Source organism: Podarcis bocagei (genome assembly GCF_964188305.1).
Source record: "Podarcis bocagei genome assembly, chromosome: 2".
Lineage (NCBI taxonomy): Eukaryota > Metazoa > Chordata > Lepidosauria > Squamata > Lacertidae > Podarcis > Podarcis bocagei.
In genome coordinates this window covers 29,211,779-29,228,251 of record NC_138126.1, presented here as the reverse complement: position 1 = coordinate 29,228,251, position 16,473 = coordinate 29,211,779, and the positions used below count along the sequence as shown (strand labels likewise).

The 16,473-nt window shown below is 44.5% G+C and overlaps 1 protein-coding gene across 8 annotated transcripts in view; it reads left to right on the top strand.

The window, feature by feature from the left end:
• The window catches only part of CADPS (calcium dependent secretion activator), a 357,825-nt gene that overhangs the window by 311,002 nt on the left and 30,350 nt on the right, over nucleotides 1–16,473 (top strand). For all 8 annotated transcript variants that reach the window (XM_081183972.1, XM_081183969.1, XM_081183968.1 and 5 more), the window contains one exon: nucleotides 2,397–2,504. In XM_081183972.1, coding sequence (XP_081040098.1) covers nucleotides 2,397–2,504 — 108 coding nt within the window. The remainder of the gene's footprint in view (nucleotides 1–2,396; nucleotides 2,505–16,473) is intronic.

Sequence of the window (16,473 nt, the reverse complement as noted above, 5' to 3'; positions counted from 1 at the left end):
TACATAATATGTAGGTGCCTGGGGAGAGTTTTCCACAAATGGGAAGCCACCGCAGAAAAGACCCCGTCTCATGCTGCCACCCTCCAGACTTCTCATGGCCCCTCTTCTGGAGGGAGCGCATGAAGAAGGGCATCAGATTATGATTGCAGGGTATTAGGAAAATACCTGCCCCCCATGGCTCAGGAACCTTGACATCAGGTTCCGACAACACCTATAGATTTGATATCTGCTTTCAGCCATAGGGGATTGCCAATCTCTGGACCATTACAGCATCAGACGGTGTGATTGCAGAAACTGCAGGTGGGACATAAAATCACAGAATTGTAAAGTTGGATGGGGTCCCAAGGGTCATCCAGTCCAACCCTCTGCAATGCAATGCAGGAGTCTTACCTAAAGAACCTCTGTATTAAACCTCCAGCCAGGCAGAGCAGGTAGGCATGTGGGAATGTTGGAGAAAGCAGCTGAGCATGGCAAGCTGGAATGAAAAGGGGATGTCAGAGCAGCTAAATGGAATACCCTCCCCAACTCCCTTCCTTGCAGAGGAAACCAAGAAGGGGAAAATAATGTAGGAAGAGACCCTATGGAGGCACCTTCCTTCTCGCCATCCTGGTCTCAGCACTTAGTGGGATCCTGAAGAGTGGGACATTACAGTATGTTCTACAATTGCAATCTGATTTTCACAATGAAGTTGGTGCCTTCACTCCCTTTGTTCCCCTAACCCATCCAATATCTTAATTGACTGGCAAATTCTTTCAGTGGTGGGGAAACTCCCCAAACCTGTACAGTCAGGAGAGCTTTGAGGTTTTATCTCTAGGTAAAAGCTTAGCTCTCTTAGCATCAACCAGATAACAACTGCTGCATCTAATTCTGGAAAGATGATTGTTTAGTACTGGAGAATTACAGCACTTTTTATTGCATCCTAAAGCTGGCACAATCCGCTTGCAGGAAATTGCTTGAAAAAATATAACCGCCACGTTTACATTGTCCTCATTGTTTTTTAAATTAATACCTTGTCATTGTTTCAGTAGGTGTTAAAAATGTTACTGGCAGCTCTGGGGCCAACCATTGGCCCTTTGCTTGATAATTGTATTTCTATTTTAATATATATATCTATAAACTACCTTCCTACTGCTTCTCAAACTGTCCTAATTTTCACCCTGGAAATTACAGAGAAGTGTTAACTAACTTCAATTTACAGTGGCTGACAATCACATCTCATACAGAAAATGATACTTTGTGATCTGCGGTAAATCACAGTAATACAAGTAATGACACCCATTACGAAGAAACTTCCAATGTGCCACAGACATTTAAGATTTGTGTGGCAGCTTTCATAATGACTCTTGTTTCAGCAGTTTAATGGGTTCCCTCTGAGATAAGTTCGATTCCAACATATGAAGGAGCGTGAACTTACTTAGTGATGATTTTCTCCCAAATTATCTCCACGGCTTGCATCTTGTGAGGGAAACACAAACTGTGCCATGAGCGTCACAGATACCGCAAGCTTTAGAAGTTCTGGTTTTGGGGAGACAGACTCCTCAGACAGGTTGGAGACTGAACAGAGGAGTCCTGTGCACGTTTACTTAGAAGTAAGTGCCACTGTGTCCCAGCAGACCCGGGATTGCAGCCTTAGTAGCTATTTAGCATTTAGGGCCCAATCCAGCAAAGGTTTCAACAAGGGAAAGTATGCTAAACTTTCCACTACAATCAATACACTGCCAAAGTATTTGTGCCCTTAACAGAGGTATAGAAATAAAAGATAAAACTGCAAACTCTTTTTTTTATAATGTGTGGTTCTGATGGTCTTTTTAAAAAATAAATACATGTACCTATTTCAAATGCCTTAGGGGAAAGAGACTTAAGTGCTGGGTGTTAGCCTTCTAACGTTGTATAAAAGGAGATTTGCGTACTGAGGACGCAAGGGGTGGGGTGGGGGGGTGAACCCAGCAGGAGTTGTTGCTTTGCTAATTAGGTCAATAGTACCAAACATTGCAAGAGAGGACTTCCTGGCACCAAGAGCGTAATGGGAAAGTCTATATCCATCTAAGCGGCTTCCCTCCGGGCAAAAGAGAGAAAGAGAGAGAGTCTGTGCATACGGAGATCTTTCTACGCTGTGCAAGCTGCACTTATTGTTGCTTCAGCTGCCTACCAAGCAAGAGCTGACACCCAAATATGTCACAGATACTCTGGTAGGAAAAGGAACCTCCGCCACAGTGTCAGGGAGAATAGAGCGCACGGCGGCAAGGGACGGGAAGGATCCTTACAAATGAATAAATAAGCTTTTCTTGGGAAGATGCCATTTTCATGCTGGGTGTTTTGTGTTTTTCCCCCACCCTCCTTCTCTCTCCTCTCCCCCCCCCCCGCACCTCCCTGCCCCACTCCTTTCCTCTGTGCAGAAACCAGGGATGGATGTCGCTGACGCCTACGTGACCTTCGTGCGCCATTCTCAGGACATCCTGCGTGATAAGGTCAATGAGGAGATGTATATAGAAAGGTTATTTGATGTAAGTAAATGCCTTCTCCGCCTTGGGGGAATCCAAGGAGGAGAAACTACAAAATGTGGCAAAATGAGACAGGAGGATAAGTCACATTTTGAGATTAAATGATTACTTTTAGATTTTTATTTTTTATTTTAAGTTTCCTTTTCCTTCTGACTGAAATTCTATCAGCTCTCTGTCTGCTCTAATGTTCTACTCGGATCCACTTTGTCCTGGTTTCTCTTTCTCTCTTTCTCTCTCTAGATTTTTAGATAAAAGCATCTTATATCAACATGTATCATCTCGTATTCGAAATGTGTTAGGCTGCAATCCTATGCTCCCTTACCAGGGAGTGAGCCCTGCTGAACACAGAGGGGTTTACTTCTGAGTAGATATGTATAGGATTTGCACTGCAAGTCATTATTATCATCAAAAGTCCTGTTTTTAAAAGGTGGGGGGAGGTGAAGAAGTCAGATAGGGTGCATGTGCAATTTGACTTGGAGATAGCATCATTACTGAAAGACCATTTTTTAATTAAAGGGTGGGAGGGAATGACCTTTCCCTCCAGGAAATCTAAGCATGATTAAAAAATTTAAAGAAAAAACGATAAGTCCGGTTTTTGCATTATAGAATACAATTGTAATGCTTTAAAACTAGAACTTGGGACCCTCTAGGAAATACTGGGTGGAACTTTTTAAATCTGAAAACCTAGGTTTAAAACCTTGAAAGAGGACGGCGGCTGTGGTGCCCGGTAGCTCCCAAGTGTCAACTAAGATTTTATTTTGAATAGCATAGAGTGCATGTTCACAGACTTCTCTGCCTTTCTGTTGCTTCTGCTGTGCAACACATTTTCTGCCCTAGCAATTGTGCAGTCTAGCATTGACGCTTGCAGCGGGTGCTTGACATTACTGTTTCAGTCACTTGTTCGGTTGGATCTCTGTTTATGTTGTTTTTGTGGCTGTAAAGCAGCTTCCTTTTTCTCCCTTTGCAACCTCTCAGCGCTCTCTCTCTCTCTCTCTCTCTCACTCACTCTCATTTGTTTTGTGCTGTTTCTCTCCCCCACCCACCCAGTATTCTGGCATTTGGATGTGCATGCCTTCAGACCTACCGGCGCTTTATTGACGTGCTCCCTTGCTTGCATTGGGCAGGAAAAGCCTTTTCTCTCCCATCGTCACTGCCGCACCACCCCATACAAGTTCCTCTCCTGCTTGATGCCCATCTTCCCCCCCCACTCCACCCCATTTTTCTTTTCCCACCGAAGCCTCTTCCCTACTGCATAATTCTCTCCTTTCACCGCCACCCTTCTCTCTCCCCCCCATATTCTCCAAGATTAAAATGGAACTTATCTCTCATGTCAAATGTTTTATCACATTATATCAAGTGGCATGAATTGGAGTCAAATAATCTTCCTGTGTACATCTTCTAGCATGACCCATATCCACTGAGAATGCCTCATTCATGCATAAAGCACTCCAGAGACTCCTTTCCTCTTAAGAGAATTTCAAGCATTTAAAAAAAAATGTCAAATACAAATCACCTATCCACTTGGCAATGACAAAGAGGCAGTCATTTCCATTCTGTTACAGATCTGCTAGCGCTCTGCCTGCCTATTGCTGAAATTCTTCCATTAGCAGTACATTTTCCCGGGACTGTTCTTTTCGGTGCCAACCTTTCCTTTGAGCAGTTTCCAGTTTTGTGCAGATCCCAGCAGACGGATAGTTGATCGGAATTGAATTTCAGTTCAATCGAAACCATGATCTATATAAGGTCACATCTCTCTGCTTAAGCTAGATTTTAAAAGGTCTTTGCAGAGGAGCCAACGCACAGCAAGAATCCGTTTGGCTTAAACGTTGCATCAGCTTCCCCCCAGGAAGCACACCACTATAAGCAAGATGAACTCCATTACAAGGCCACAGATAAACACTGTGTTCAAAACTGGGTTAAATTTGCAACATGCTCCCAATTTGGAACACAGCTCCAAAGAATATAAACCTAAGTTCCAGTGTAAGCACTAAAAACCATGCCTAGGGCACTCATTTTCTACTGTTTCCCACTGTCGCCCAACAGTTTGCATACTCAAGCCACTCTTTTCTTTTTAATCTGGAAAAATTCAGAGTAAAAACATTCTTTTTAATCTGGAAACATTCTGCAAAAGAGGAGGGGCCTCCTGCACCTTGAAGAGTCATGTTGAAGAGAGATGCAGCTTGCATGGCTATTCTGAAATTCCCTATTAAAAGTGCAGGAGTCCCACACACATACACACTTTTAACCAGGCCTCTCTATTAACATCCTGCAGTTGTGACAAGGTGGCCTTGTGTGGCTTCCTCTTGGTGCACTTTGAGCCTTCATGAGCATATCTGAGCTATTAAACATACCAAAGCCTACTCTTCCTTTTATCATGTCACCCTAGAGCAAAACCGGTAGGCGAGACCTGGACCGGTAGGCAAGACCCTAGAGCAAGACCTGGACTACAGCTCTCATTCAGCCCTGACCATTGGCCATACTTCCTGGGGCTGTTGGGAGTTGGAGTCAAACAACATCAAGAGAGCCGCAGGTTCCTCACCCCTTCTGTAAAACATGGGTGGAGATTCTGTGGTCCTCCAGTTGTTGTTGTTGGGATACAACTCCCATCAACCCTGACTCATTGGTCATGGTGCCAGGGGCTGATGGGAGTTGGGAGTCTCAACAACATCCCTGCTCTAAAATAGGTAACCCTCCCCAGTGGGCGCATTGACCTGGGCTTTCTAAGGTCTTGTATTGCTTGCTTTGTTTCAGGGTGACCTAATGCAAAAGAGGATAGGGGACGCAGGTGGCACTGAGGGTTAAACCACAGAGCCTAGGACTTGTTGATCAGAAGGTCGGCGGTTCGAATCCCCGCAACAGGGTGAGCTCCCGTTGCTTGGTCCCTGCTCCTGCTAACCTAGCAGTTTGAAAGCATGTCAAAGTGCAAGTAGATCAATAGGTACCATTCCAACGGGAAGGTAAACGGCATTTCCATGTGCTGCTCTGGTTCGCCAGAAGCGTCTTAGTCATGCTGGCCACATGACCCGGAAGCTGTCTGCAGACAAATGCCGGCTCCCTCGGCCAATAAAGTGAGATGAGCACCGCAACCCTAGAGTTGCTCACGACTGGACCTAATGGTCAGGGGTCCCTTTACCTTTACCTTTAATGCAAAAGAGGATAGGGCTCTTTCAACACAACTAGCAGAATTAACAGGAGCAGCTATACCTGCTGAAATTCCCTCTTCTGACCATGTATTAAAAGTGCAGGAGCTCTGTCTCCTTTTTCACAAAGCTGCCTACTTTCAGTGAATCTCAACAACAATGAAATACATCTTAGGCTTCAATCCTGTTGACATTTCCCTGAGAGTAAGCCCCACTGAACATAGCAGGGCTTACTTTCTGAATAACATGCATAGAATTGGGGTGCTAATATAAAAGCACCCTCTTTGTTTTGTTTTATTTCTGAAGGTGGTGTTCACATTGGCTTCCTCCTTGCCTTTGTCACATATTCTCCACTTTTTTATTTTTAAAAAATATTTTAAGTTATTAATATTATTGGCAACACATTTTCAAAAGGCTAATTTTGCTGTTTCTTTTGTTCCCGGGGCCATTCATTTTACACTGCTTTAGTGTTCATTACCTCCCCAGTTCCTCTTCCCCATGTGAGCCGTGATAGCAGAATTATTCTCCCTGGTGGATATTGGGGTATGCAGGAGATTATCTGAATATTACTGTGTGGTCTACATTTTAATCGCCTTTATTCTGTAAATTAGTCGGGTTTACTGTGGAATAAAGTCATCATTGTCATTTTAAAAATCTTCTCTTCAGGTCACTGGGGAAAGAAACAGATTGGCTAGTAAGTTAGTCTGACAATCAGCAGCTAACAAGGCTATTTTCTCCTGCAGGAGTTATTTACTGAAATTTCACATGACTTCTTTGTCCCATCGTACTAAAAAGGTGGCCAGTAGTTATGAAAAAGAAACACAATAGTCTTACTGTGCATTTGTGTTTTCTCGGCTAGAGGTGTGTGGTTTATCTGCATGTCGGTTCTAAAACTCTGATTTGAGGTTATACGGCCAGTTTACATCTCTTGGGTTTTTGAGAGGTGATTTTAGCGTCTCTTGTAATCTAGAAACAGTAGCATTGTGTTACCTGTCCCAGGTGGGGTCCTGTGGTGTTGTTTAAATGATAAGAGAGTCATGATTGTGTATGGCTAGGGTTTGCTTGGGAATCTGGGGTGCAGGGTAACGTTCCCATGGGTTGCACTCCCTTTGAAGGAAGAGGTGTGCAGTCTGAGACTACTCCTTGAGCTATTAGAGGCCCAAGTGATGTCTGTAGCTAGGAGTGCTTTTTATCTGTTCATGCTAATACTCCAGCTGTGACTGTTTTTGGGCCGTGACAGCCTTCTGACCACAGTGGCCCCATGCATTGGCAATCTCAGGACCTGATTACTGTAATCTCAGGACTTGATTTCACGTGGGGCTGCCCTTGTATCTGGTCCAGAAGCTGCAACTGCTACAGAATGCAGCTACTAGACTGCTCACAGGAACAACATGATAATCCGCTGCTGAGAGAGCTGTTCTCGTTGCCAATTTGCTACCAGCCCAGGTTTATGAATCCACAAAGCCCTGAACAACTTGGGCCCAGAGTACCTTAGGGAGCATCCGATCCCTTTCCGTATGCTCCACCTTGAGCACTGAGATCATGGGTAGGCAAACTAAGGCCCGGGGCTGGATCCGGCCCAATCGCCTTCTCAGTCCGGCCCACAGACAGTCCGGGAATCAGCATGTTTTTACATGAGTAGAATGTGTCCTTTTATTTAAAATGCATCTCTGGGTCATTTGTGGGGCCTAGGAATTTGTTCTTTCTTTTTTCAAAATAGTCCGGCCCCCCACAAGGTCTGAGGGACAGTAGACTGGCCCCCTGCTGAAAATGTTTGCTGACCCCTGACTGAGATCATCCAATGGGGCACTTTTGGTAGTTCCCCACACCCCTGGGGTCCAGTTGGCCTTCGCTACCTTTATTTTGGTAAGACCCACCCTGGATAGGTTTGGCAGGAATCGTCGCTGCCTTCTTTCAGACATCTTCTGAAAACTGCACTGTTTAGACAGGCCTTCGCAATGGGATTTTTTTTTTATAACCAGCCAGTATCTAGTGATGTTTTATTGATGTGCTCACTGTGGATATTTATAGACTGTTTTTATTGTATTTTTTTTTTATTGAAAGCTGTCTTGATATATTTCATGAAAAGTGCAGGTTTTAAATAGTTAAATGAATGAATGAACGGCTGGCTGGCAGTTGGACATAGAGAGAGAACCAATGCTGTCAGGATGTCATTCCCTTGCAAATGGCTCATCTGATTGCCGTGGGACATAAGAGATGTGGGCTTTGGTGTAATTTAAGTTCCGTGCATTAAAACACACCAGCTAACCAGTCCCACCAGCTTCAGCCCACACAAGGACAGCACAGTGGGGCTTGCACCCCTCTCCTCTCTTCATGTACCCCCACCCCATGCCTCGTGAAATTGGCTGGGGTGAGGAGAATCCCCAGAACAACATACAGCAGGGGAGAGGGGGGTTGTTCCATCTTGCAAGCTGCCCAGGTATATGTAAGTTAACAACAAGAAGTATGGCTCTCACGCATTACTGCAAGTACTTAGAGTATGCAGACCTGTAGGCGGTAATTCCTACGTTGTGTGAAGCAACCTGAATTACAGTACTGGGGCAGAAGGTAAGGGGAGCTCTGGCAGGTTCCTTTCAAAGGAGAGAACCCAAATGCAACACAAACAGTGACAACATGGCTGCATGGGAGCTTCCTTCCCAAGGCAAATAGCAGGCCCATGGGCCCCTGTCTGGACCCAGACCATAGCAGGGGCAAGGTTAAAGCCCCTCTTCCTTTCCTCCCTCCTGCGCTTCATGCCATGATCTCCCTCTAGAGTCTGTCCCCCATGACTGCTGTATGGTAAAGCCCAACACAAGCATGCAAAGACCAACCATGTGATTAGCGTCGCATCTAGCTTGGCCCTGTGCCACCCTTGGCTTCAAGAGACTTCAAAGTCCATCGCCAATAGATCTCACAATGAGAACCATCATTTTGGATATTGTGAAGAATGCATTCTTATAGACTGCTCCTCTGTAGCAGCAGAGTATCAAAAAATGAGATGAGAACCCAGGTGCCTATGTGGATCTTCGGATATTGATGCCGAATCCACAAAAGGCGCAGATGGCATTTTCCCTCCTCTCAGATGATTAATCCAATATCTTGCCCCTTGCCCAAAAAAAATACTTTAAAAAACAACAACATGCTTTTGATATGAGAAATCAAATCATCCAGCGAAGCTCCCAAGATTGCAAAGATCTAAACAAAAATTAATTTATTTCCCCCTCCCCTCCTTGTACTTCTTGAAGACACGAGCCTGCCTGACCAGAAGATAAGGATTAAAACAGATGTGCTTAGCAGCTAGTTCATCTGCTTAAGTCTAGCAGTCTCTGAGATCAATGATTAAAAAGCCATCTCGAACTTTGATGAAATCCACAGCCCTGGTAATATGCAGGCCCTGATAGCTTTCTTTTGCAGAGCCCCTGTCTGTCTAAACCGGACGTAGGAAGCATTTGACTGGAGATGATATGTGGATTATATGGGTCAATTATACACTTAATCTGCCTTCTCTGCAGAGATTAAATGTTCATAGATTGACTCTGTGTATTTGGCTTGCCCTTGGCAGTTACCGGATCAGGAAGGTTGCCCTTACTGAAAAGTCTGGTAAGAACTTAATCATGCAGTGATAGGGCCCGATGATACTGGGATGCTAACTGCTCTATGCTTTTTCAGGAGACTTGACTTACCATTTCACTGTCACTTTACAATCAGCTGTACAGTATGTTAAGGTTACCAGATGTCCCCGTCTCCCGGGGACAGTCCCCGGATTTACAAACCAGTCCCCATACAAAATCCATCGAAGTTGAAAAGTGTCCCCGAATTCATTGAAAAAAATCTGGTAACCTTACAGTATGTGCCTGGATGTTTTCCTAGATGTATTTTTTTTTCCTCCACTGTTGATGGAACCACTTAGAAAACACCTCTCCATGCAGGGTAAAAGTGGATCTAAAAATGAGACTTCAGAACAAAAGGAGAATGTATTAACAAGCAGAAAGGAGAATGGTTTGGTCAATATCATACCCCTCAACTGTCCCAATTAAATCAAGATATCCCATTTTTAGATGCCGTACTCTCATGTGGGTCATGTAACTCACCCAGGAGCATGGCCCAGAAGACATGTGTCCTGGTTTTTGGCTATGACAGGTTGGACTTACCTGAGACAATTCATCCTAAGTTTAAACGGCTCCACCATGCACACAAGTTACCATGATATGGGTAGTTTGTGCAGAGATGTTTCCACTGTTTTGGAAGGAGGGGGGAGTTTGCACAAATTGGGCCTCTCTATTGAGGCCCTGTTGGAAGTTCCAGCCTTAAGGGAAGCCCAGGGAGCCTTCTCAGCACTCCAGATGTGGAAAGCGTTCCCCCTCCCCATGAGGTTCAGCTTCATAGGAAGCTGCCTTATAACCAGTCAAGACCACTGGTCCATCTAGCTCAATATTGTCAGTGTCTGCAATGACTGGCAACTGCTGTTCAGGGTTTCAGAAGGGAACATTTTCATCCCTAACTGGAAATGCCAGGGATTGAACCTGTGAACTTCTGCATGCGGCGCATGAGTCTCTACCACTGAGCCACAGCCCTAGTACCAATGTTGTTCAGCTTTCAGAACCAGCTAAAGACCTGTGTTTCCTGGCTTGCATTTTAATGTAGAGGCATGCTTAGATCTCAGGTAACTGATGGTCTTGCTGATATTGCATCTTGTTTTATTACTTGTTGTTTTTATGTATTTGTTGTTGGAATTTCAGTGCAAAGGGCAGGATGTAAGGGTTTTTCGTGGAAATAAATAAACGTTACATTATGTGTGCTATGAGGAAGGGGGCACACAAAAACCTAATCTTGCAGTGCAGGAAAGGAATCACGAGCTGGGTAAGCATGTGATCTTCCCCACTAGATTCAAAGAATATGGAATCAGGCCTCTGCGATCAGGTCTAAATGTTACATCTACCCAGTGCTTTTTTCTGGGGGTACTCAAGGGTACAGAGAACCAGCAGTTTTTATTTTCAAATATTAAAAGTGTGGCGCCTGCTGTAACAACTTCATGGTGAGTACCAGCACTTTTTTTCCTATTATTTCTATTGCATGTACCGTGTTGTTAGGTGCTGTTGCTGTAAGCAAAGAGCAACACTGCTGCATGTGTTTTTGCTCTCGAGGAGTCTTGTGTGATATGTGATATTTCCTGTCTGCCCCTCGTAATTGACTGCTCTTTTTCACTGTATTTGCTGGAACATATTTCATTAGGCATACTTAGTATTGAAATGCAAGTTCAGTCTTTTGTTTCTGGAGTGTTTGCTCTTAAACTAATATGGCCAGCCCTGGTCAGGCAGGTTAATGCCAGTACTTTGACAGACAAGCATAGAGAAAAGGGGGGCTAGATTGTCACCACAAGATTGGCCTCCCGGCTGCCACACAAACACACAAATTAATTCCTCCCAAGCTGCATCCCATGTGAACCTAATAATAAAGATTCACAGCACAATGTGATTAGGATAGTGTAGCAAACTATCAGAGGATTCTTAAGGTGAGAAGTGTGATACTTTCAGCATATCACCCGAGTTTGCCTTCGAGCAGAAGCGTCTCATTACAACTCCAAACATCTCAAGGTGAGTGTAATGTTCAGAAACCTGTGTCAGATAGGCCTGAGAAAAGGGAGACGGAAGGAAGCCAAGAGTCCCTTTCGTTATTACAAATGACGGCCATGTTGCAGATCTACATCCATTGACGACAGAGATTCTTCTCATCAATTTTAGTATGTCTCCATAATGTTGAGTCTGATAAAGCAACAACATGCCCTCTCCACAAACAACTCAGAATGAATGCTCATTAAATAGCCAGTGTTTTCTAATTTCCCTACAAACAAATCAGGATGGAAACTCAATAGGTTGGCTGGAAGCAACCTGAGCTGCTCAAAATGTGCATGCTCTTTTCAAGGATTTGGGCATTACTTAAGGCCTCTTGATATCCTGACTTTATTAATATGTATTGTCATGACAGTGCAGAAAATAGTGTGCAGTTCCAAGTATGTAAGGCATGTGGGCCCAGGTTTGAAGGGCTACTACGGCATATCAGCAGCGTAGAGCCACACCAAAATATCTGATAGGGCGGCTACATGTCCTACTTTAGAGAGAGCAGTCCTCTACCTTGAAGGGCTGTCAGAGGACTGGTGTCTGTGTCAAGGTGTCCTCTCATTGAAGCACAAACTTGTTTAAAGATAACAATATCAACAATATCCTGAGGAGTTCCTCAGGGTGCGATTCTCTCCCCGATGCTTTTTAACATCTTTATGCGCCCCCTCGCCCAGCTTGTCCGGAGTTTTGGGCTGGGTTGCCATCAGTATGCCAATGACACCCAACTCTATCTGTTGATGGATGGCCATCCTGACTCAGCCCCAGACACACTGACCAGATGTCTGGAAGCTGTGGCTGGATGGTTACGTGGGAGCCGGTTGAAGTTGAATCCTTCGAAGACAGAGGTCCTCTGGCTGGGACTGGGCGATATGGGATTGAGGGGGCAACTCCCATCTCTTGTGGGGGTGCAATTGGTGCCAGCATCGTCCGTTAAGAGTTTGGGTGTAATCTTTGATACCTCCCTCTCTATGGAGGCGCAGATTACAGCTATAGCAAAGGCAGCATTTTTTCATCTCCGCCAAGCTAAGCAGTTGGCTCCTTATCTCTCTCGCCCTGACCTAGCCACTGTGATCCACGCGACGGTCACCTCCAGACTGGATTATTGTAACTCGCTCTATGTGGGGCTGTCCTTGAGACTGACCCAGAAACTCCAGTGGGTGCAGAATGCCGCAGCGAGACTCCTTATGGGGTCTTCACTGTGAGATCACATTCATCCGGTACTATACCAGCTGCACTGGCTCCCGGTGGAGTACAGGATCAGGTTTAAGGTGCTGGTTTTAACCTTTAAAGCCCTATACGGCCTAGGACCCTCGTACCTACGGGACCGCCTCTCCTGGTATGTCCCACAGAAGAACTTAAGGTCTGCAAATAAAAACATCCTGAAGATCCCAGGCCACAGAGAGGTTAGGCTGGCCTCAACTAGAGCCAGGGCTTTCTCGGCCGCGGCTCCAATCTGGTGGAACGCTCTGAGACTAGGGCCCTGTGGGACCTGACATCTTTCCGCAGGGCCTGTAAGACAGAGCTGTTCCACCAGGCCTTTGGTCAGGGCGCAGCCTGACCCCCTCCTCTGGCAATCTGCACAGAATTTTGCTTAATGGTTGCCATCAATTTGATTTTAATTAATTTTTATAATGAAAGGTTTTTAGAATGTTGGATTATTTTGATTGTTGTTAGCCGCCCTGAGCCCAGCTTCGGCTGGGGAGGGCGGGGTATAAATAAAATTTATTATTATTTTTTATTATTATTAAAAAGGGAGAGCAGGGACCTTGAAGTTGGAGACACCAGCCAGGAGACTGAACCTGTCTCCTTCTCACAGCCCTCACCCCCTAGGGTGAGATGTAATGCTTTTCTATTTAATGTTCAATACAATAATTATTTCCAAAATTGTATCCAGAAATATCAAATATCAAATGCAAATCTTATGCAAATCATTCTCCTCTTTTTTGAGCCATTTTATTGGAGCCAGAAAAGATCAGGTAGCTCTACATTTGAAGAAGTGCCTGGTCTAAACCTGGTTAAAAGACAAAGAACCCTAAGAAGGGAGATCAGGGGCCTTGCAATTGCCCATCATCTGACCACGGCCTCTCCCACTATGGTGAGATGTGCTGTATTTCTATTGAAATTATTGTAACCTTCTAAGTTTTCAAAGTAGCACGTGCAGATTTTATGTCCTCTTTTGATTATGTGTAAATGACCACCCTAGGTGGAGGGTCAGGGGTGGGGATTTCATTAATATGAGCACTGTATAAATCATTATTCCCCAGCACCCCAGAACTTTTGGACTGCTACTTCCACCATCCCTGCCCATCAGCCATTGGAGGTCTATTTCCCTGGTGTAGATTTTTACGGGAGGTGAAAGGGAGAACAGTTGTTTTGGGGGCTTCAAGAACATGCTCCCGTCACACCAACATGCTAGCCCCGAGGCATTTCTCAGCTTATCCTTAACTGCACATCCACTACCGAGAAAAGGACAAGAGAAAGGTTTAAGGGGGTTGATTAATCGTGGAAATGTTTTCTTGACAAATGCAGAAGAGTTGCACTTGTGTAAGAAATTGCTATCTATAGTATGTCAGAAGGTTTATTCCCTTGTGAAGTATTTAATTTAAGAAGGGCTTAGTCTAATTTATTTTAGATAGACTCTTAACAAAATAAGTCCTAGATTTGTCACTTGGCTTTGCATGCTTGTAGGAGTTTATGCTCCCAAGGATCTTTATCGAAGCAGCTTTTCGTGTTCCAGCAGACATTTGGTGAAGACAGTTAATTGGTTTTCTTTTCCAGGGGAGACTGTTCCACTAATCACTTCTACACTGGTGCAGACCCACGTATGTTAATGGGGCTGCATCAGTGTAAACAGTCGCCGAATTGCTGCTTGAGAAATCAGACCAATTATTCTGTTACTTGAAACTCTCACTGACATGTTTAGTGTCATATTTTCTGTGTCTGAAAATGTGGTTATATTTTTAATGGCAGATTGAAGGCATCAGACAATCCTGGGTTGGTTTGTGCTTTTTTTGGAGGAGTAGGGAGATTGCTGTTGGAATTAAATATTATATTGTCAAGTAGCCCAGCAGAAGACTGCTGTTTCTTTTCTCCTGAAAAGTTGTCACGTTAATGTTTATGAGCTATAATACAAAATGATTAGCCACCTTGGGTTATATCCAGTGAGGGAAGCAGAAGTACTTCTGCTCATGTAAGGCTGGGCCCCCAAAAAGCTACACCTGAGGGATAGGGAGATATTCCACAACAGTATGGGTTATGGAATAGAGGAGGTAAGAGGATCAGCAAAAATTGGATGCCCCACCTTGCCTGAGCAGAAGTTCTCCCACTTCCTAATGCCACGCAATAGTACTGAGCACCTCAAACAAGGAACCTGATGCATACTTTTCTTACAACTCTAACACCAAAATCAAACCTTGTTCAAGCTGTAGCATGGAACCAACATAATACAGTCGGCCTATGGATAATCTGCTGGCATGTTTAACATGTATTTGGTTCCCTGTATCTCTATTGTGGTTGCATTTTATTTTCCTGCAGACAGCTCTTACCAGAACTTGCTGGTGGGCAGACAACGCAGGAGGTGTATTGCACTCATGATGTCCTGCTTTGTGGGCTTCCAAGAAGCGTATGACTGGCCACAGTGGAAAACAGGATGCTGGACTAGAGTGGCCTGACCTAGCAGGGCTTTTCTTAATGATCTATTATTACCAGTTGCTGAGTGATAAGCAAGTGCCCACCGGTGGGGAGAGCCGTTGCCTTCATGCCCTGTGTGTGAACTTCCTAGAAGAGTTAACTACTCTTGCAAACAATGCTTGACTAGATGGGCCTTCAGTCTGATGATTCACCAGAGCTCCCCTTCCTTTGTATAGGGTGTTTTTGAATGTTGCATGTATCCTGCCTGCACCCCTACACCAGAAGGTGTTGCCCATGTTATTATACCCACATTATCAATGGGATACTGAGAGTAGGTGGCTTGTGTAAGGCTACCTTGCCTAGTGAGTTCATGGCAAAGATGAAATTTTAATTGTGAAATTCTCGCTATGTAGTTCAGTTTCTCAGGCACGATGTTCTTCCAGAGTAGCTATAATTGTTTATTGAATTTATATCCTATCCTTCACCCCAAAGGAACCCAGGACAGCAAACAGATACACAGGTTAAAAACAAAACCATCCTAAAAGTAGTTGCACTTAAAAACATTCCTCCGATCAATGATTTTGGGGTCAGCAGGGGCAGTATTCTTCAACCATGAAACGTCCATGTAAACAAGAAGATTTTCAAATTCCTTCTGAATGTTAATCATGGTGGAAACAGGCGCACCTCACTAGGGAGGATATTCCACAACCAGGGAACCACCACTGAAAATACTCAGTGCCAATTTGGCAGCCCCCGGCGGTGGCACCACCAACAAGGCTTCGTCTGCCAATCGTAGAGTCCTAGATGCTTGGTACTGAGGAAATAAGAGCTTGCCAGCTGTTACTATCCTACCAGCTGCTCAGGGCATTAATAAATGAAGAAATTGTACAAAGCAACCCCTTCTCTAGCTGAACAGATATTCTGATGGCAGCTATGCTTATGGAACATCTCTGGCAGATGGGACATTCCATGTAACTGCTCACCCCACATCCTGAACAAAGTGTGGCACTGACAATTCCAAGAAAGGAATGTGCTGATGTTCCAAGAGGAATACCTTTCCTTCTTAAATATAATCTGCCAATTTAAGTGTTGTCTGCATCTGCCTTCCCCAACCTGGTGCCCTCCAGTTTTGGACTGCAGCTCCCATCAGTACCAGCCAGCATGGTCAATGGTCATGGGGGATGGGAATGGGAAATGATGCACATGCCTAACTCTATTGCGTGTGCAGTTTATAGCAAAAGCAAATATTTTTGAGAGAGGCGATGCAGAAAACCTGAAAAGCCCATCACATTTGCAAACATCTTAACTCTCAGAAGGGCTGCAGAATTTTCCCTGCTGCACTGTATAACCAAAAGGAAGAAAATTGACTGTAAAAATAAAAAGGTCACTAATCCTACTTTAGATTAAATGGGGGAGGGGGTGTTGAGGAGAAAGAGAGTCCACCCAAAAAACCAATGGGGGGGGGAGAAAATGCTGCACCATTCAAACTCTTCTATAAAAGAAAATGTTTTTCTTTTTAATTGAACTGTGGCATGGTTTGGTAGAAAGGTCAAATGAGAGGATATAATATCTCTTAGGGGCTGA